Raw genomic sequence first — 22,162 nt, forward strand, 5'->3', positions numbered from 1 at the left:
CAGCGGGTAAATTAAGCGCTGGACGGTTTTCCGCTTCGTGACGTGTAACGGGAAGGGCCGTTTCCTGCCCTGGAAAGAAAGCGGTAGCGGTAGACGGAAAGGGGGAGGGAGGCGCGGTGGAGAGGTGAAAGAGAGGAACGAACAAGAAGACGAGAGACAGGTCTGTCTGGCATGAATTGTTACTGAGCCGGTCCTTGTCTGCCTTAGGGACCTCCTCCTCCAACCTGTGGCTCGCCAGCTGTTGATGTACTACAGTTCCCAGCAGCCCTGACGCGCCGGTGTTGTGGACAGAGAGAGCAGCGGCTGGGGGCGCCACAGGTTGGCTGATAGTAGGTGCCTGTGTGATCATATGTGTGTGTCTGTTCTTGTTCCTAAGTGATAGTGTCTCTGAGACCATCTATGTCTGTTAAATGGAAACCAAATAAAAAAACTTTAGCAATTACTTTATGGCAAAGTTATAAGTAGCTGTGAAAAGGCAATATTATGATAGATGTAAAAAAGTTTAATTTTTGTTGTCAGTATCTGTTTAACCTCAATCCTCTCTTGTCTCCCCTCCAGCCACCATGAAGCTTTACAGTCTCAGTGTTCTTTATAAGGGGGAAAACAAGGTCCATCTCCTGAAAAGTGCCTACGATGTCTCCTCCTTCAGCTTCTTCCAGAGATCCAGGTATGCTGGGTGCCCACCCTCTGCTCACATCATATATAAGCTGGGTGCCCACCCTCTGTTCACAACTTTATATAAACTGGGTGCCCACCCTCTGCTCACATCATATATAAGCTGGGTGCCCACCCTCTGTTCACAACTTTATATAAACTGGGTGCCCACCCTCTGCTCACATCATATATACCGTAAGCTGGGTGCCCATCCTCTGCTCACAACCATATAAACTGTAAGCTGAGTGCCCACCCACTGCTCACAACATCATATATGATCTTGGCTGGTTGCTTTGGGGTCATGTATATCGGCTCATATGGCACCCAGGTCAGTTGCAGTAACAGCCCAATCTCCCAGTCCTAACATAATCGTATGGCAGCTGCAGGACACTGACAATAGATGCCCTTAAAGGAACAGTAAGAAATAAGTATTTTAAAGTAATAAAAATATAATGCAGTGTTGCCCTGCACTAGTAAAACTGGTGTGTTTGCTTCAGAAACACTATTATTGTTTATATAAATAAACTGCTGTGTATCAATGGGGGCAGCCATTCAAAGGAGAAAAGGCTCAGGTTACACAGCAGATAAACTCTGTAGAACATAATGGTGTTATCTGTTATCCACTATTTAACCTGTGCCATATAGCCTTTTTTCAAATCTGCCATTGCTGAACAGCAGCTTGTTTATATGAACTATAGTAGTGTTTCTGAAGGAAACACATCTGTATAGGTTGCCTCGTACATTGTAGCCAAGGTTAAACAAATAGATCTGTTTTTAGCTTATTTTTGCTTGAGTATGGAGAACAAAAACCTCTCCAGAGCTGGTTTCAGCTGACTGCAGAAAAAGAAAGAAAATCTCTCTTGTAAATTTAGTCCTGCAATTCCCAAGATCTTTCTTAAAGCTGTCTAATGTATCTGCCATTACTGCTGCTCAAAGGGTAGAACTTCTCTCTGTGACCTATGCTTGCCAGTTGGCCTTGTTGGCTTTTGTGGATAGTGCATCATGAGATTTAGCTACTATAGAGCAATATAAACCTCATTCACACTATCCTCTGCCCAAACCTCTATGGTCATATTTCTGTGCTTTTTCCACAGTATCCAGGAGTTTATGGCATTCACCAGCCAGCTGATTGTGGAACGATCAGATAAAGGAAGCCGGTCGTCTGTGAAGGAGCAAGGTCAGTGGTGTTTATTATACACGAGTTTGAAGCCCAATCATAACTCCCAGATTGTATGAGCGCTTAAAGGAACAGTATCATCAACAAATAAAAATGTTTTTAAATAATGAATAAATTATGTAGTGTTGCCCTACATTAATAAAACTGGGGTAATTGCTTTATAAACTCTACTATAGTTTATATAAACAAGCTGCTGTGTAGCCATGGGGGCAGCCATACAATCAGAGGATACACAGTAGATAACAGATAAGCACTGCAGAATAACATTGTATACTACAGAGTTTATGTGCCGTGTACCCTGTGCTTTTTCTTAGACAAGTGATATTCTTAGACAATTTGCAATTGGTTTTCATTTTTTATTATTTGGGCTTTTTGAGTTATTTAGTTTTTTATTCAGCAGTTCTCCAGTTACCAATTTCAGCTATCTGGTATCTGCTAGGGTCCAAAATACCTATGCAACCATGCACTGATTTGAATAAGAGACTGGAACATGACTAGGAGAGGCCTGAATAGAAAGATGAGCAATAAAAAGTAGCAATAACAATACATTTGTAGCCATACAGAATATTTGTTTTTAGATGTGGTCAGTGACACCCATTTGAAAGCTGGAAAGATTTAGAAGAAGAAGAAGAAGGCAATTAATTCAAAAACTATAAAAAAACACAAAAAAAACGAAGACCAACTGAAAAGTTGCTTAGAATTAGCCATTCTAGAACATACTAAAAGTTAACTTAAAGCTGAACCACCCCTTTAAGGACCACAAGAAGGAGTCGCACATTAAACACCATTGCTAATTAAAGGAAAAGTTCACCTTAAATCATGTAGACTGATACTCTACGGCAGTTTGGACCTTTTTTTTCTTTTTTTCAGTAGATCTCCGGTTTGGAATTTCCCCAGCTATCTGGTTGCTATGGTCTTGTTTACATTAGCAACCAGGCAGAGGTTTGAATGAGAGATTGGAATATGACTAGAATAGGGACTGAATAGAAAGTTAAGGGATAAAAAGTAGTAATGATAAAATGTTAAGCTTACCGAGCAAGATGTAGGAAAGGAAGGTGAATAATGAATTAAAAACTATAACAATAAGACCAATTGCATAGTTGCTTGGAAAAGGACTTTCTGTAAAATACTAAAAGCTAACTTAAATGTGAACCAATGCTTTAAAAAGAGATTTGAGAGAAAGGTCGGGCAGTCAGCAGCGCCTGACATAATTACTCTTAGTTCTTCTCTTCCTGCAGAATACCTGTGTCATGTGTACGTAAGAAATGACTCCCTAGCTGGGGTGGTGATCGCTGATAATGAGTATCCTCCAAGAGTCTGCTTCACCCTGCTTGAAAAGGTAATGCGGAATTCATTGGAAAAGTTACTCTCATTCTGATTCAGGGACGTTACCTTTTAGGCTATGGGCACGCAGGCTAAGAGAAGTAGATCTGCCCAGTGCCCCTGCTCCATTGGTTTCAATCAGATCAGCCTGTGTGCGGACACACAGGCTAAGGTCAGCCCAAAACTGACCTCTGATTGAGCTCCACTGTGTGTGTGACTGCACATGGGCTAATTGGATTCAAATCAATGGAGTAGTGGCACTGAGCAAATCTACTTTTCTCAGCCTGCAAAAATACACAGGCTGACAGCAGCTGAGTCAATAGACGTGTGGCCATTAGGGATGCACTGAATGTAGGATTCGGTTCTGGGTTCGGCCTTTTTCAGCAGGTTTCGGATTTGGCTGAATCCTTCTGCCCGGCCAAAACAAATCTTAATTTGCATATGCAAATTAGGGGCAGTGAGGGAAATCGCATGACTTTGTCACAAAACAAGTAATGAATGTTTTCCCCTTCCCACCCCTAATTTGCATATGCAAATTAGGATTCGTTCAGTATTCAGATGAATCTTTTGCGAAGGATTCGGGGGTTGGGCTTAATCCAAGATAGTGGATTCGGTGCATCCCTGGTGCCATAGATTTACAGGTCACTCAAACAAAGCAGCCAGAAGCATGCCATTGTTCTTCTTACAGTAGATTTTGCAAAGCTGACTGCCGTACGTTACAGCACTAATGCAAAGTAGTGCTGGGATTAGTAACTGAGCCCCTGTATGCTTAATCTATAAAGGTATGTTTCTCTTCTAATCTGGATAATGCTATGGCATTCGGTCTCTTTCTCAGACTTCTTTGTCTTTCATGTTTGCAGGGCCATCTTGGGTGTAATTTTACTTTTTTCGAATTTCTCTGTAACTGACCTTTAACTTGACCCCTATACCCTAGTAACCCCACAAACATAGGTGCTATTCTATTCACTATACTCTAGTAACCCTATAAATACAGGTGCCACTATACTCCAGTATCCCCAAACAGCCAATCTGCTTATAGCTTTCTTTGCTGCACACAAATAAACATTTGATTGGTGGCCACGAGTCACTGTATTGTTGTGCCTATGTTTGTGAACTTTCCCCAAATGTGTTGCTGGGATAATTGCAATAGCTGCTGAGTGTGCTAGTGCTTTATTGTGATATGTTGGTGTTGTATTCTCATTGCTGCTGTTTCTGCAGGTACTTGAGGAATTCTCTACTCAAGTAGACAGGATAGACTGGCCATCAGGTTCTCCCGCCACCATTCAGTACAACGCTTTGGATTCTTACCTCAGCAAGTATCAGGTACCAATCCTTTCCCGATCATGACTTAATAGTTTGCAAAAATAGGCAACTTGGTGGAGCCATTATCATATATTTCTGATTAAACACACACATTTTTTGCCATGTCTCCAAATGAGGAGATCTTTTCCCCAATATCCTCAGGCTGTCATATTGTTCTACCCTTGGGCCAGCCATCGGGTCACAAGTGGACCCAAGCAGAGCTGTCTGCCACATGCTAATTTAGCATTATCAGTTTTGCTCTGAGTTTCTGAGCAACATACATGGGGTTATTTATTCAAGTCTGAATGCCAAAAACTCGAAAAATTAGTTTTTATTTTTTTTATTTTTTACTATTAAATACAAATTTTTAGTGGAAAAAAAACTAGCATTTTTCATGATTTATTTATACTCCAAAGGCTGCTAAAAGTCGGAATCCAAAAATACTCCATCTTCAAGCTGTTGATGTCCTGTAGATGTCAATGAAGAACATATCCTGGTCTGAACTGAGTTTTGTCCAAAAAAACATAAAAAGGGTTTTGAGCGATTTCACGAAAAATTAGAGCATTTCGGGCATAAAAACCTGAAAAATGTTTTTTCAATGATAAATTAGGTCAAATCGAGGATTCTAGTTTGGCCGGTGTGATGGGGTGAATATAGTTTTTTTTGTTAATGTTAATTGCTGGCCAGTAAACTGTGTAAATGGCTATGTGTATAATTATGTAAATACTTTGTTTAGGTGTAAACTAGTTTGGTTAACAAACTGAGGCCTACTTTGTTTGAAGCATGTAGTTCAGCTGTGCTGACAGTACATGAAAATGGTGCTAAAACAATTGTATATTGAAAGCTATGTTTGTTACATGTTACTTCACAAGAGTGTGCATGAAAAGTGCAATTGATTGTACAAAGTTTAATGAAGCACTTACCTAGAGCTCTCAGAGAAGCCACTTCCTAATGGGGTGGGCAGCCTCTCTTAATGAATATTTATAGGGTAGATGCTGATCACATGGTGTTAGCGTAGAGCAGTCTGGATCCTATAAAAAGCAGCAGACTGAAATCATTAGGGGTCAGTGTTAAGTCTTTCTCTGTCGTCTCAAGGGGGACACAGGGACAGATGGGGTTAAGCTCCACCCTCTAGGAGGCAGGACACTTAGAATAAAAAAGAAAGGGGCGTGCCAAGACCATGGCTTAACCCAACCTAGTAATAAACCATCCAGTTTTTAAGTGTCCTGCTTCCAAGGAGGATGGACAAAGTCATCTCGAGAATTATTTTGCCAGGATACTGGCAAATGAGGTGTTCATCCGGAACAGGGTTACCTGTATCCTTTGTGGTGTGCCTCCTACGTGGGATGCCCACCGGAGTCACTATCTAGCTTCAGCTATACCGCCTTGTCTTCCAGGCATTCCTGCATTCCGTGATGGGAGAGCAGAGGGCCTAACCGGTGCGGCTAAAACTGTGAGTATGACCCTCCTGTCTAATGGGTTTCTCTCTGCTGGCTCTCTTCCCCTTATCAGGAACTCTGTCTTTGCTTGACAGACGCCTTCCCTATACCTCCCCTCTGTTTGCACTGCTCACTGCGGTTTCCTCTACTGGCCGGGGGAGGTGTTTCTGTGGCAGCGCAAATACTCCTCTGTTCCTCCGCCATTTCTAAGGCGCTCCATGCCTGCCTCGTGGTGCGGAGGAAAAGGGAGACGCGCCGTGCGTTCCAGCGCCATGCGTTCCAGCCCCATGCGTTCCGGCTCCATTTTGTTTTTTTTTGTTTTTTTGCGCTCTGGGTGAAACGCATGGTTAGGCGCGCTTTCTAGGAGGCGTTTACTTCCTCCGACTTCCTCCGATTCCTTCTCTCACGCTGCCTACTCCTCGCATTTGAGCACTTCAGCGAGGATTCTTCAGGGGGACCACAGTACAGCGGTCAAGCTCTCCCTACAGGACGCGCATAGGTTAACCCTTCGGTTACCCGATTATAGCGCATTGCAGCCCTTGTTTTTCTGACTCAAAGCAGAAATCCTACAACCATTCAGCAGGTACCTCAGACACTGCTTCAATGGCAGAGGGTAAGTCAGGGGGACTTTTCCCAAGGGCAGGGGGGAGAGCACCAGCAAAAGCAGCAGCACAGATTACCTATTTAGCCTGCAAAAAATGCCAGACCAAAATCCAAGGAGGTCAAGGGGAGCCCCTCTGCAAATCTTGCAAAAAGGGGTTGTCTTCCGCTTCTGCCACGGTTGCCAATCCTGATCTTAGTGGCAACACTTCCCCGGCGGACCCTTCTGGGTCCCCCAATCCAGAGGTTTCTCTTCCAGATCCCTCTCCCGGACCCTCTACGGAACCTCCAGCCCCTCTTTGGGCGCTTCAGCTTTCCCAGTCCTTAGCTTCCTTACAGAATCTCCCTTCCATTGCAGATACTCTGGGTAAAGCTCTTGCCAAACTGGACCACAAATCCAGCGGCAAACGCAAGAGATCAGAGAAGTCTAAGGGGCACTCTAGTGTCCAGACCCCATCTGAGGACTCTGCTTCAGGAGGGGAATCCTCTCATTCCGAAGGTGAACTTCTCCCTTCTGAAGTTTCTTCGGAAGCAGGGGAGGACAATGAGGAGACCGCGGGCCGCGATGTTCAGCATGACATTGACCGTATTATTCAAGGGGTCATTGAGGTCCTTAAGGTCTCTCCTTCCTCGGAACAACAGTCTCAGACGACCAGCCTATTCAAGAGACAACACAAGTCTTCTCTCTGTTTTCCTTCCCATGAACAACTTATCAGCATTGTTCAAGACGAGTGGAATTTTCCCTGAACGGAAATCTGGGATCTGGTGGACAGGTGGTCAATGCCTCCGACTGTGGACGCCCCGGTTTCCAGACTGTCTAAATCCACGACGCTTCCCGTTACCGACGCGGCAGCCTTTAAGGATCCATCTGACAGGCGTCTTGAGGGTTTCCTTAAAGCGGTCTTTTCTTCCGCAGGGTCGACCCTTCGCCCTGTTCTAGCGTCAGCCTGGGTAGCCAGAGCCATCCAGGCATGGGCTGAATCTCTCTTCACCGATATTCAGGACGGCGTTCCCAGGGCCGACCTTATCGAATCCGTGCGTTCTATAGCAGAGGCATCCGCCTACCTGTCTGACGCCACCCTCGATACCGCACAGATCACAGCGCGTACCTCAGCTCTAGCTGTAGCAGCCGACTCTAGCTCTAAGAAATCCCTTACTTCGATCCCCTTCAAGGGACAACGACTGTTTGGTGAGGAACTTGAGAAAATCATTTCTCAGGCCACAGGGGGCAAGAGCACCTTTCTTCCTCAGTCTAAGAACAAGCCTTCCACACAGCCCCGCCGGTCCAGATTTTATTTTCGGGGTCAATCTACCCGATTTTCTAGAAGATACAGCCCTCCCAGACGCTCCAATTTTCGCTCCAAACAAGCAGACAAGGGACGTCCTTCATGGAAGACTAACAAATTCCACAACAAGACTTCTGCCGACAAGTCTGCCTCAGGCTGACGGGGCACCCCCTCCGGAATCGCGGCAGTCCTTAGGGGGCAGACTACTGCAATTCCGGGAGGTCTGGCTCCAGCATTCCTCCGATGCCTGGGTAAACGAGATCATATCGGAGGGTTATCATCTGGATTTCTCTTCTCCCCCCCCTCGGAAGTTCCTCATGTCCAGACTTCCTACCAACTCGGCCAAGGCTCTAGCCTTCCTGGACTGTGTCCACAAGATGGAGCAAAGTGGAGTAATCATCCCAGTGCCTCCTCCAGAGACATTCTCAGGGTTCTACTCCAATTTGTTTCTGGTCCCCAAACGGGACGGCTCCTTCCGACCGGTGTTGGATCTCAAGTTCCTCAACAAATTCATCAGATCGGTCAAATTCAAAATGGAAACCCTTCGCTCTGTGATACGGGGGATGGAACAAGATCAGTGAATGATGTCCTTGGACATCAAGGATGCCTACCTCCACGTACCAATTTGGCCACCTCATCACCAGTTCCTGCGGTTCGCCTTCAAGAATCGGCATTACCAATTTGTGGCGCTCCCCTTCGGTCTTTCCTCAGCCCCCAGGGTCTTCACCAAGCTCATGGCGGTGTCCGCAGCAGCCCTACGTCTCCAGGCATATCGGTGACGCCCTATTTGGACGATCTGCTCCTGAAGGCCAGGACGAAAGACAAGAGCGAACAGGATCTTCAGAAGGCCGTTTCTTTACTACAGGACTTCGGATGGACCATCAATTGGAAGAAGTCCAATCTCATTCCCAGTCACAGGATGATTTTTCTGGGTCTCGAGTTCAACACTCGTACGCAGAGAGTGAGTCTCCCCTCGGAGAAACAGGAGAAGATCCGAACTCAAGTGCAACTCTTACTTCGGACCTCCAGGCCCACCATTCACCTACTTATGAAGGTTCTCGGACTCATGGTTTCTTCAATCGAAGCGGTCCCCTTCGCACAATTGCATCTTTGTCCGCTTCAATCCAACATTCTGACCACATGGAAAGGGGGACCCCTATCGCAGAGAATCTCGCTTCTCACCTCGACACGGGAGTCTCTCCTTTGGTGGCTCAGACCATCCAGCCTGTCAGGGGGACAGTCCTGGGCGACTCCGGATTGGCTAGTGATAACCACGGATGCCAGCCTTCTGGGCTGGGGAGCAACGTGGGGCAGTCGGTCCGCACAAGGTCTATGGTCTCCCGAGGAGTCCAAACTCTCCATCAACATACTGGAGCTAAGGGCGGTAAAACTCTCTCTCAGACACTGGTCGCACATCCTCCAGGCCAAGGCTGTTCGGGTGCAGAGCGACAATTCCACAACCGTCGCATACATCAACAGACAGGGTGGAACCCGCAGCAAGGCCGCCTTGGCAGAAGTGCAACAGATTCTACTCTGGGCGGAGGCCAGTTCCGTAAGGCTTTCCGCCATTCACATTCCGGGAGTGGACAACACCAGGGCCGATTTTCTCAGTCGGCACCTCCTAGATCCAGGAGAGTGGGAGCTTCACCCGGAAACATTTGCGGAGATCGTCCGTCATTGGGGGGTTCCCGAGATCGATTTAATGGCGTCCAGAGTCAATCGCAAGGTGCCCAACTTCTTCGCTCGCTCACGCGATCCTCTGGCAGTGGGCATAGATGCCATGACACAGACCTGGCACTTCGACCTCGCCTACGTCTTCCCTTCTCTTCCCATGCTTCCTCGGGTGCTGAAAAAGATCAGGCAGTCTCACGTCACCGCGATCGTGATAGCCCCTTTTTGGCCCCGGAGAACTTGGTTCTTGGATCTTCAGGAGATGTCCGTCGCACAACCTCTGCGACTGGCCCCGCGGACCGACCTGCTTCTTCAAGGCCCCATTGCTCATCACAATCCGGGCCTCTTCGCTTTGACGGGATGGCTGTTGAGGCCGCCATCTGGAGACGAAAGGGGATAGCGGAAGATGTTATCATCACCATGTTGAAGTCCCGCAAGGCTACTTCTTCCAAGGCCTATCACAGAGTTTGGCGTAACTACTGGACCTGGTGCAGGGAAACCGCCGTCCCCTCTGCAGATTCTTCCTTCATGCACTGTGTCATCCCTCGAGTTTTGTCCTTGCTTCAGAGGGGTTTGCAGTTGGGCCTGAAACTCAGCTCCTTGAAGGTGCAGGTGTCAGCTCTCTCGGTGTTGCTTCAATCCCGTTTGGCCTTGGATGACTTAGTCCGTACTTTTCTCCAAGGAGTGGCTCATGTTGCTCCTCCTTTCCGCTCTCCGACTCCGAGTTGGGATCTCAATATTGTTCTGGATGCTCTTTTAGATCCTCCCTTTGAACCTCTAGCATCAGTTTCCAATGACTGGCTCACTCGGAAGGTGGTTTTTCTTGTGGCGATCTCTTCTGCGAGACGTGTTTCGGAGCTCTGCGCACTATCCTGTGATCCGCCCTTCCTTGTTTTTCACAGAGACAAGGCCGTACTCCGCACGGTTCCATCATTCCTACCCAAGGTGGTGACGTCCTTTCACATCAACCAGGAGATTGTGGTACCGTCCCTGTGTCCGGATCCCAAGAATGACAAGGAACGAAGACTTCATGGTTTGGATGTAGTCAGAGCGCTCCGGTGGTATCTGGACAGATCCAAGTCCTTCCGCCGTTCACAGTCCCTGTTCGTTCTGCCCACAGGGACTCGGAGGGGCTTGGCTACGTCCAAGTCTTCTATTGCCCGATGGCTCCGGGAAACCATCGTGAAGGCCTATTTAGCCAAAGGTAAGTCGCCCCCAGAAGGTGTTCGAGCCCACTCTACAAGATCCGTGGGAGCTTCCTGGGCATGGCGCAACTCGGCCTCTTTGGACCAGATCTGCAGAGCGGCTACCTGGTCTTCTGTACACACATTTACAAAATTCTATTGTCTCGACACGTTTTCCTCGGCCGAAGCCTCCTTTGGTCGTAAGGTGTTGCACTCTGTGGTGCAATAATGTGTCATTGTCTCGCTCCCTCCCTGCTTCTTTTGTTGGGGCTGCTTTGTTAAGTCCCCATCTGTCCCTGTGTCCCCCTTGAGACGACAGAGAAAACAGGATTTTTTGATACTCACCGTTAAATCTGTTTCTCTGTAGTCGATAAGGGGGACACAGGGCTTCCCGCCCTTCAGCAAGTTGGATCTATTGGTCCAAAAGTGAAATGTTTTCCTGTTTACCAGTTCTGCAGTTTCTTGTTTATCTTTAGCAGTCGCTTTGGTACTAACTGAATGGTTTATTACTAGGTTGGGTTAAGCCATGGTCTTGGCACGCCCCTTTCTTTTTTATTCTAAGTGTCCTGCCTCCTAGAGGGTGGAGCTTAACCCCATCTGTCCCTGTGTCCCCCCCCCTTATCGACTACAGAGAAACAGATTTAACGGTGAGTATCAAAAAATCCTGTTTTGTGAGAGGTTGTTCTGGAGCTCAGGTGTGTGCTTGCAGGGTTACTGCTGACCCCCTGCTGGTGAAAGTGTATGCTGCATCTTTGCAAACATTGATTTCTGCATTTGCTTAAAAATAAAACACAATTTTTTCCACTGAAGATCTGTCTGGCTACCGAACTTACATGCGCCCAGTGACAGTCGGACTATTTTAACACAATGTTTATGTTGCTTATTCATGCAACTCCAGTGCCTACAGCGTATATGGCACAGGTAGATAACATACATGCATGAATATCTGAACTCTTCTCTAACAATGTTGACTTTTCTAGTTACCGTAAATACATTTTTATAATAAACCAAGCCACTGCAAGAAAGTTAAGATCAATTAGGATTGCCCAGCTTTGATTTGGCACATTAAAATGTTATATATCTGGTCATCTGCCTATTGAATGAAATAAGTGGACAGCACTATCGTATCAATTACTAGATTTAATAGGTGATGATCCATTTTAAAAAGTAATTGCCTGTATTTGTTAATGTTTTTTTTGTTTTGTTTTTTTTTTGCCTTGCTTGTACTTATTTATCTCGTTAAGAAATACAGTGAACTGCTGAGTGTTTACAATTACAACCTGTTTGTGTATATGTTTCAGAACCCTCGAGATGCAGATCCAATGAGTAAAGTACAGGCTGAGCTGGATGAGACCAAAATTATACTGGTAAGATTATGCACAATAATTAGCCTACAAATTAAAAGACACTAAATCTAAACCAAAAGGAGCTACTAGCAGAATTTATAGATTTACTTTTTAAGATGGTAATGTGAGGAAAGGCTCAAAGTTTGCTCTGCACAGTGACTAGCTCTTGCCTCTAAACCCAGCCTACACCATCCTCCAGTGAAAGACAGGAATGACCGGTATTCATGTACATATGGTGGGTGTCAAGCTCAAGTTTGTGTATTCAAGTCAAGAATTGTGCTTGTGTGATCATAACTTCACCCCCAACGTGTGATTTGTGGTGGCCTACAGGTATAGAAGGCTCTTGGTTCCTTCTTTTGTTTCTCTTCCTCTTAAAGGACAAGGAAAGTCAAACTAAAGAAGTAGCTAGAAATGTTGTACATTATGTTTTGGGCTTGTGTACCAGCCCCAGTCAACTACAGCCCTTTAGTAGTAAAGATCTGTGTCTCCAAAGATGCCCCAGTAGCTCTCCATCTTCTTTTCTGTTGATTCACTGCCCATGCTCTGTGCAGCTGTCACTTACTGAGCTTAGGGACAGACTCACAATATACAGTACACATAGAATAGAAATGTCACAATATAAGGCTGATTAGTAATTAATACAGATCATTACTACATGGCACCACAGAAACCAGTGCAATTAGCATCCGAATTTAATAATCAGCCCTGTAGCATCAGCTTATATTACAGGCCAACATCATTTTCTGCTGGATAATTAGTGACGACCCCTAAACTTAGCTTCTCAACAGCTGCTCAGAGCCCACTGAACATGTGAGTGTCGCTGACACTTTCCAAGATGGTGACCCCTGTGACAAGTTTGAAGTCCTGGATCATTGCTGCTTTTGAGAAGCTGAAACTTTTGGTTGGTGCAATGAGTTCAGTATATAAAACATGGCAGTTTTAGCCATATACATTTTTTGGGTTTAGTTCTCCTTTAAAAGTGTCGTTCCCCACCTTCATTTTCTAGTTTTAACCCTTTGTATAATATTCCATAAATGTAATTGCTTTATTATCTATTAATAATTACAGCTGTAGTTTACATTTTATGTGTACACCTATTGCCAACGGCAAAAGCCATTTTTACGAAGGCCCTCTAAAGACCATGGGGCAAATTCACTAAAGTGCGAAGTGGCTAACGCTAGCGCAAATTCGCCAGCGTGACGTCATTTCGTTACTTCACCGATTTAATAACGGGCGCTGGCGTAAATTCGTTAGCAAAGTGGACCTACTCTAGTGCTACTTCGCACCCTTACGCCAAGCGAAGTTGCGCTATGGCGAAGGAACGTAACTATGCTAATTCACTAACTTGCGGATTTTCATGAACGTTAACTCTTGCGCCAGACTTGCCTTCGCCAACTGAGACCAGGCGAAGTGCAATAGAGTAGATAGGGATTGCTTTAAAAAAAGTTTACATTTTTTCTAAGTCCCAAAAAACGCTGGTGTCTTTTCCTTTTTTAAGGGTGATAGGCTGAAAAAGAGCGTACATTTTTTTGGGGGTACCCTCCTTCCCTCCTACATTTCCTAACATATGGCACATAAACTATACAGTGGGCTCATGTACAGGGCAAAATAACAACTCTATTTTAATTTATGAAGCTTTCCCAGGCTTGTGTAGTGTAATGTATTTGCTGCTACATATACGTCCACTGTACTTTAACTTGGCGACGTATGCAAATTAGGCATCGCTAGCGTAACTTTGCTTTCCTTAACGAATTAACCATAGCGCAACTTCGCTACTGTTCGCCTCCCTGAGTGCAACTTCGCATTTTAGTGAATTTGCGTAGTGCTGGCGAAACTATGCCTGGCGAACTGCAGCGGAGTGTGGCGAAGCTATCGCCGGCACAACTTCGGATCTTAGTGAATCTGCCCCCATAAGTGAAACACTGTGGCCTTTGACGGCATGAATCCTGCCTAAAAAAAAAAAAATTATCAAACAGCTTAAAAGAAAGTAAAAGTAAATAATGCATTCTCATTCTGCATCAACTTTTTGAAAAGCTCCTTACAATTTAGTGGCCCTTTAAAAAAATAAAAAAAAAAGTATTACAAAATAATTGACAAACAATTTATTTTAATCATGCATTAATCGTCTGACCCAAAAGCCCTTCCCACCTTACATGTTACAATGATTTTGTGTGTCTAATGATGATGTCCCTGCTTCCCCCAGCACAACACCATGGAATCATTATTACAACGTGGAGAGAAACTGGATGACCTAGTCAGTAAATCTGAGGTCCTGGGAACACAGTCAAAGGCCTTCTACAAAACTGTAAGTGCTGCAGTCTAAGATTCTACAGTTACGTTGTAATAATCAGGATAATATTTAGGGAGAGGAGCAGTGATGTTTAACCTTTTATTGGGCTTGAACTGGATGCCTTAAGATACTAAATGAAGTCTATCACATGTATGGATAAGTGAAGGCCCTCCATTTATTCAACTACAAGATTCTACAGAAAAATATTCTCTCCCGTTTCAGTTAAACATTCGATCTGTTTGGTAGACATTTTCTTTAGATTGGATTTGCTAGGGCCACTGTTCCTAGCAACCACATCACATGTTCAATTCCACACGGGAGAGAAGTAGACACTTGGGGGGGGGGGGTCATTTATCAAAGGTCGAATATATGTGAATTCTTTTTTTACTCTAATAAAATCGAATGTACTCACAACTATGACAGTCTGTTTTACTGTTAATATGGCACTGATTGGTTTATTCTCTTGCTTTTCTCCAGGCGCGGAAGCAGAACTCGTGCTGCGACATCATGTGATGTAAGATCAGCAGGCAGATACAATGGATAAACAATATAATATCAGGGGCTCAAGCACCAATCGTGCAGTGTCCTGTCCCCCTTTTCTTTAAGGGGTGCAGATTATAAATACTGCTTCCCTGGGTCAGTTCCCCTTTCTTCAAGTGCTAACGAGGGACAATTTTTTTAATGTTGTCTGTGTTGATGTGTGTCATTTATATTACAAGACCCCTCCCCCATTCCTTTCCCTTACACAAGTTGGCATACCTCAGTACTTGGAGGAATGATCTGACCGGTGATCTCTGATAAAACTGGCTTTCTCTATGCAGAGTAAACATGTGACATGAATGTTAATACTGAGTATCCCATATATAGCCAGCCTTCCCCCAGGCTCTGGATCTGATGCAGCTACAAACAAGTCTTACGTTATAATCCTCGTACGGTGTGTAATTATGCTGCGTAATTCTGTGCTCTGGGAGATGTCCTTGTTCATTGTTTACTCCCCCACAGTATGCAAATCCCTTTGCTTTAAACCCATAAACATGGAGGTGGGAACATTATAATGGGAGGGGGGTTCCAGAAAATATTTCAATCCCAAAGTTGCCTCCCTGCTGGAGATGTGGTGACCGTTTAACCCTGCTTTCTTGTCTTTAACACCTTCCTACCTATGGGAAATACAATTTTCTTGTTGTTTGCTTTAACCACTTGTTAACCAGAGAAATCTCCGTATTATATTGAGCGCATTACCCATTCACCACTAAAGACAGGGTTTGCTGCTTTTTTTGTTTTTTAATTGGGACTGCTCGGCTGAAGCAATGAAACGACAAATTGGAAGTGCCATGACTATAACAAACCTCAGTCTCCCTGGGACGTGCTTTAACCCTTTTATACTCCAGTTCCTGAATGGTTGACCATGCTGCAGCCAATTCATTTCAGGCCACTCCGGAAGACCAAATATTTAATGCCCACTTGGGAGGGGGCGGCATTCAAAATGTATAGATAAGTTATTATTGTAAGTCAGTGTTCTGTTGTTTTACTGATTTCTTCCCACCCAATATGATGGTTTTCATGACCCTCTTAATTCAAAACTGTATTTTAATAAAGATTGGCTGGACATTTCTGTATGAAACATTTGCGTGTGTGGACTTACATAAGAATAATCAGTGTTACTTATCTCACTGAACCTACTAAACCTCTTAAGGGTCAGGGCACACATTTTAGCCGGCGGGGAGGCAGTTCTGGGAGATTAGTCGCCCCGAAGAAGAGGAGATTTGTCGCTGGGCGACTAATCTCCCTGAATCTGCCTGTGTGCCCTGACCCTAAAGGAACAGTAACACCAAAACATTAAAGTGTAATGCACTGTTGCCCTGCACTGGTAAAACGGATGTGTTTGCTTCAGAAACACTACTATAGTTCATATAAACAAGCTGCTGTGTAGCAATGGGGGAAATTGAAAAAAGTCTATATGGCACAGGTTAAATAGTGGATAACAGATAACACCATTATATTCTACAGAGCTTATCTGTAACCTGAGACTTTTCTCCTTTGAATGGCTGCCCCCATTGCTACACAGCAGCTTAATTATATAAACAATGTAGTGTTTCTGAATCAAACACACCAGTTTTACCAGTGCAGGGCGACACTGCATTATATTTGGACTACTTTAAAACAAATACATTTTTTTGATGTTACTGCTCCTTTAATAACAGGCTTACTGCTTGCTTCCCAATAGGGAGTGTGGTTGCTCTGTCTCTTAAACAATAACACAGGAGCCGGAAGAGATGTTTTAAAGGGACAGTAAGTAGGTTTATGTGATGGGCCTTCAGTAGTCCGAGGGGATAGATGTGCATTATCTAAGTGAAACTGGCACACAGGCTGGTTTGGGTGCTCTGGGTCCTGAGTATTTAGTAGATCAGTGAGAAGTATCCGTTTACCCTCTGTTATGGCAATTACCCCGCCTAGTGCATGCACTTGTCACATGTATGCAAGCTGCTGTCATTTCCAGACATATTGAAATGGTACTTTGAGACAATTATCCTAGATGTCCATCATTTCCAGTGCTTTAGCATGGTCCTATAGTCTCGAAATATTATGGGCACCCGCTACTTTGATTAGATGACAAGAGCTGACAGCCAACATATGGCATTAAACCATGGATTTCTGCTTCTAAGAAAAAAATATATATATGTAAAAGAATAATATAATTATTTGCCTAAATTGGATGATGGGAGATGGTCTTTTAGTCATTTAAGGCTTTCTGGATAAGAAATTCCATAACTGTACAAAATAGAAATAACTATTGTTACTCCAATTACTACTCCTGAAATAGCTGTGCATATAGGGAATAATGCATTCTCCATCCTTTCAATTAAACAGCAAAGTAATGAACAATGCCAGTGACTATTGTGGAACATCTGAGCGGAAATGTAAAAATGCCAAACTATTGTTATGGACAGAAGTATGTCCTGAGAGTATCTGTCCCTTCCAAATTGTGGTGAATAAGTTCAGCTAGCTGATAAGAAGGAAATGACACTGACACAGCTGTTCAGTATACAAAATGCTTCTTCACGTTTATTCTAAGGCACAGAAAAGGTTATATAGGCTAGGTGGGGGGGGGGGTTATGACACCCCCCTAAGCTTGTGGTTTAGCTATATGACTTCAAAGGAAAAGTACAAACTTCATAGCTATATAGCTTGAAATGGAAAAAAATACAAAGTACAAAGTCCTTATGCGGTTTTAATTTAGCAGTCGTCTTCAGGAAACAGGTGCAGAGGGGCATAACCACAACCGTTGTGACCTTCTTAGCACGAGTCTGTTTCTGTGAAGAGTTTCCTCCTAGCTTGCATCGATATATGGTTTTGCAAATAGCTGAGCAAGGAAATATAGAAAACACACGCAGTATGGCAGTAAAATAGACTTTTTAAATGAGAGCACACAGAATAAACTGACCAGTCCACCACAATCCCCCCTAAAAACGTCTATTTTGCTGTCCCTACCTAGATAGAAGTTAGTAAGTTGCTCCAGAGGGAGTACACACTAGTGGTGGGTATGATGCTTCAGCGTGGTCTGGAGAGACCGGCACAAAATCAGTGACTAACCCTTCCAGCTTAGCTAACAGCACTGTCCTTAGACTAAGCGAGGGAGGGGGTGGGAGTGGGTGGGGTCATGGGAATGTATTGGGAAAGTACAATTGTCGGAATGTAAGGGAGTGACTGAAGGGCATCAATGAGGGCAGGATCAGATTCATTATCGCTATCCTCGTGTATATCATGGGCATCGGCATGGATATCAGAGCCTACGTAGAAAGTAGGTGTGGATAGGACAAAGGTAGGAGTAGAGTTAGAGGCAAGACAAAGTTCGCGAATACAGGGAGTGAAACAGCAAAATATTAGAGCACAGAGAGTAATAACTATTAGCAGAACTACACCTATTTCAACAAGCACTTTCTTCCAACCAGTCATCCAGGTGAGGAGTCTGAGATAAGTGCCATGACTTTGATATGTCACAAACACTAAGGGTGTAAGTTGCTACATGGGTGTTAGAGGAGTTATACCAGAATTGTGTGAGTCCTGCACTTGTCTTGCGTATTGCCACCTCCTGGGCTAGTCCCAGGGCAGTAGGTAAAGGATATAGAGCAATATCTGGTTCCTTAGGTGCATCTGCTTTCTTGCAGTGTGAGGCATGGATCCAGGTGGGTTTTCCTTCTAGCTTCACTGAAGTAGCTGTGGTAAGGAGAACTTGGAAGGGGCCATCAAATCTGGGCTCCAAACAGTGCTTTCTCAGAAACTTCTTGACTAGGACCCAATCTCGTAGCTTGAGGCTGTGAGTACCTGTGGCAAGAGAGGGATCTGGAATAGAAGGAAACCTGAGCATGCACTCTTGTTAGTTCACTGGTTAATTGAGATACAAAGTCAGTCAATACATTTGATTGTAAATGTAATTGTTGGGGAAAATAACACCCTAACCTGGGGGCTGACACAAACAGAATTTCAAAAGGGGGACAATTTATGGTCCCCCCTTGGTGTGTATCTGACACTGAACAGAGCAATAGGCAGGCTGTCTGGCCACTGCATTCCGGAGTCTTGCGCCATTTTTTTTTCTTTTCTTTACAGTATATTCATCCTTTTCACCTTTCCACTATTCTGAGGATGATAAGGCGTGTGGTAGTGAAGAGTCACTCCCAAGGCTGTCCAAATTTGTTTGGTAACATCGGCGTTGTTCACTCTCTATCACTTCCGGTATTCCATAGTGACATACTACTTCTGAGTGTAATTTCTTTGCGGTAGTCTTGGTGGTCATATTAGTCACTGTGTACGCTTCTGGCCGGAAAACATCTCAATGATCACCAGAGCATATTCGAATTTTCCACTCTTTGACATTTGGATGTGGTCGATCTGGATCCTCTGGAAGGGATATAAAGGCTTAGCTAAATGTTTTGATGGAGGTTTTCTCCAACCGTCCTGGGTTACATTTAGCACATATCGCAAAGGATGCGCTATAGTTCCTGGTAATAGTGGTTATCCTGGGAGCAAGGTATGTCCTTGATATGAGGTTGTTCATCACATAGAACATCTGCATCATGCGGACCTTGTATTTCTCCACGGATTCCGCCTAATCTTGGTTGATGTCCTGAATGCTTATAGCCTGATCAGCCAACCTATTCTGTGCCCAGGTTTAATTTGCTCACAGAATTCCACACCGGATTCATAGGTTGTGTCATTTACAACTTTAGTGTTGTCAAGAGAATATGTAATCTATCTGCAATATCTGAAATGGGTACATTGAGTGTACATATTTGGCTGCGATAGATGAGAACCCAGGGCAAACCACACTCTTGATACTGCATCACACCTCCCCCCTTTTGAAATGTGGGTGAGACCATGTGAGGCAGCAACCAAATATGGTAACAGAGCAGGGGGTGCAACAGGGCAATCGCCTAAACGGCAAACAGAAACATCACCACTGGGAGTTTGTGTGCACCCGTCTTTAAGTCAATGTTCCTTCTCTTCAGGCTCCACTTGGTCCTGAAGGGCTGATAAAACAACAGAGTTGGTTCTTTTACAACACATGCTTTAAACATTTTATTATACAATGCTGCCTGCTTCGCAGCTACATCAACATGGGCATTACCTTGTGCTACAGGGTCAAAGAACCCGATATGGGCTTGGTACATAATGACTGCAACCTGTTTTGGTAGTCGGATTAGGCACTGGGATGCTCTTTCCGGATGGGATGCAATAACATAACTTGTTTGGACACAGGTGGGATGGATGACATCAACTAAAATTTCGTCGGTGATAAAGCCCATACATCACCTAGAACACATTGTAATTCAGGAGGTAGGTTCCTCCTTAGACATTTCTTTTAGTGACAGAAGATTTGCTGTATCTGGGGCATTAGTCATCTCAGACACTTACTGAAGTGGGACAGACACAAATACTGCATCCCGATTACAGTATATGGTGCGCCCTAGTTTACAAAGGATCTCTCTACCTATGCAACTGTCAGGGATGGGGGCAATGATAAGAAAGGCAGCTTGTGTAAATACGGGACCCCTACTTGGGCTGGGTCAGCAGGGTTAATGTCCCAATTCATTTTAGCTAGCAGATGTTGGTAATCCGCTGGACCACACACATGTTTGATTACAACTAACATATCAGTCCAATTAGGTTTATGGGCACTATGGATAAACAAGAGTTCATGTCCAAATTTGAGTGGATTAGTACGGGGTTGTGAAACGTCTTGAAAAATCCTTCTAAGATTTGGTGCTGTGTGTGTGTGTGCCCCCGCCTCTCCCCCCCTCTTCTCTAGTTTGTACTGTATGGGCGGGGTAGAGCTAGGCTGTGGGGCTGAGAACTGCCTGTATCAGCGCTGCTGTTTTCAGCACTGAAAGATGAATTGTCTCTTCGTACTATTCTCTATTTTTCTAACTTAACCCTTCTGCTAGCAGCTTTTCTTGTTCTTCTCTTTGATTTCTATTTTGGGAAGCATTCCCAGCAAAGGGGGCTGACGGCTCTATGTATGCCATATGAGTAACAACCACTCAACTCTTGTAGGACTAGAGCTTCTAATACATCACTTTAACTTTACTATTTGATTCGATTATTCTTTATATAAGCATTTAACAACTTTAAACTTCAGCGGTCTCTACAAGACCCTTATCATGTAGCAACCCTCTCTTCTCGGTTAAGAGAAGACGCCATTCTTCCGACTGTAGCCGGGGGCCATTCTTGGTCAAATTGCATTCTTTCGGCAATCTATCTTATTTTCTTACGTACCTTTTACCCACCCGGCCTGCCACTAACTCACATGCCGGGACCCCCTCACTCATTGTACTGATGTTTTTGTCCCATTATTACTCTTCAGATCTAGACTGGGGCAGTGACCAAGGGGAAGATGGCCACCAGGGAAACTCAATGACGTTTTAGTTCTCATACTCTGGCTATCTCCTCAGCTTCGCACTCGTCTAATCCAGTTGCTGGATGAATGTCACACACCTCTGGGTATTGACCGGTGGAGACCACTCTCGCTCTTATATCAAACAAACTATCACCCAGGTCAGTGGGGTTTGCAGAAAAATGGACGTTGAGGCGATACACCAAAAAGTCTGTGAACCCGGGGAGGACCGGTCCTAAAGGTCCTAATCCTAGGCAACTAGCAGGATAACCCCCTGGTGTGATTTTTGCTAATCTCCACCCCAAAGGAGTGATTCCGAACGACAACCCACACACACAATTAGGGCATGACATTAGAAACAAATAACACACAATGACTACCACAATGGGAAACAAACAACCTCTTTACTGGTGGGTCTTTAGACCAGCTCAACTAAAAGGACGACAGGGACGAGCCTTCATGGACCCCAATACTGACACCCTCCCACGTTTGGTAGATCATATTACACAGGCCCCGGGATCGACACGTTTGTACGGGATACCTTTGTCCCTCCCCCCGGAGTAAACACTACTAAACTCCTTTCAACACTTCGTGGTGTCCCACGTTTGGGTCGTTGGGTTGACACGTTTGTCCGGGATACCTCTGTCCCACCCCCACGAAATGCTAAACACTACTAAACTCCTTGACCAGTATTTACTCAACACTCCGTGGTGTCCCACGTTTGGGTCGTTGGGTTGACACGTTTGTCCGGGATACCTCTGTCCCTCCCCCCCACGGAATGTTAAACCTGTGTATATCCAGTGGGATCGACACGTTTGTTCGGGACACGTCTGTCCCTCCCCCCACTAAATGTCAGAATCTAGGTATATCCAATTGTCGCCTGTCGCCCAAATTATTAATCTATCCCTTCTTTCTATAACCCCCTCCACCAGTAAAGAGTCAACAGACAATAAACGCAAACCATATATTAACAGGCGACAGATACTCTAATACAGGTCAGG

General features: G+C 44.7%; 1 protein-coding gene across 4 annotated transcripts; it reads left to right on the plus strand.

The window, feature by feature from the left end:
- Window positions 1-15,893, plus strand: ykt6.S (YKT6 v-SNARE homolog S homeolog). 4 transcript variants are annotated; one of them, XM_018254134.2, is made up of 8 exons: window positions 1-329; window positions 559-667; window positions 1,749-1,831; window positions 3,070-3,170; window positions 4,373-4,477; window positions 11,938-12,003; window positions 14,186-14,287; window positions 14,750-15,893. In XM_018254134.2, exons 2-8 carry the CDS (start codon window positions 564-566, stop codon window positions 14,783-14,785), a joined length of 597 nt encoding a protein of 198 aa, XP_018109623.1. In that variant the 5' UTR covers window positions 1-329; window positions 559-563; the 3' UTR covers window positions 14,786-15,893.
- The last annotated feature ends 6,269 nt before the right edge of the window (window positions 15,894-22,162 follow it).

Source organism: Xenopus laevis, chromosome 3S (genome assembly GCF_017654675.1).
Source record: "Xenopus laevis strain J_2021 chromosome 3S, Xenopus_laevis_v10.1, whole genome shotgun sequence".
NCBI lineage: Eukaryota > Metazoa > Chordata > Amphibia > Anura > Pipidae > Xenopus > Xenopus laevis.

Excerpts from the sequence above, each read along its gene's own strand:
- ykt6.S (XM_018254134.2), top strand. The coding sequence starts at position 564 with ATGAAGCTTTACAGTCTCAGTGTTCTTTATAAGGGGGAAAACAAGGTC. Across the intron at positions 12,004-14,185 it reads ATGAGACCAAAATTATACTG|CACAACACCATGGAATCATT; the intron begins GTAAGATTATGC and ends TGCTTCCCCCAG. Across the intron at positions 14,288-14,749 it reads CAAAGGCCTTCTACAAAACT|GCGCGGAAGCAGAACTCGTG; the intron begins GTAAGTGCTGCA and ends GCTTTTCTCCAG.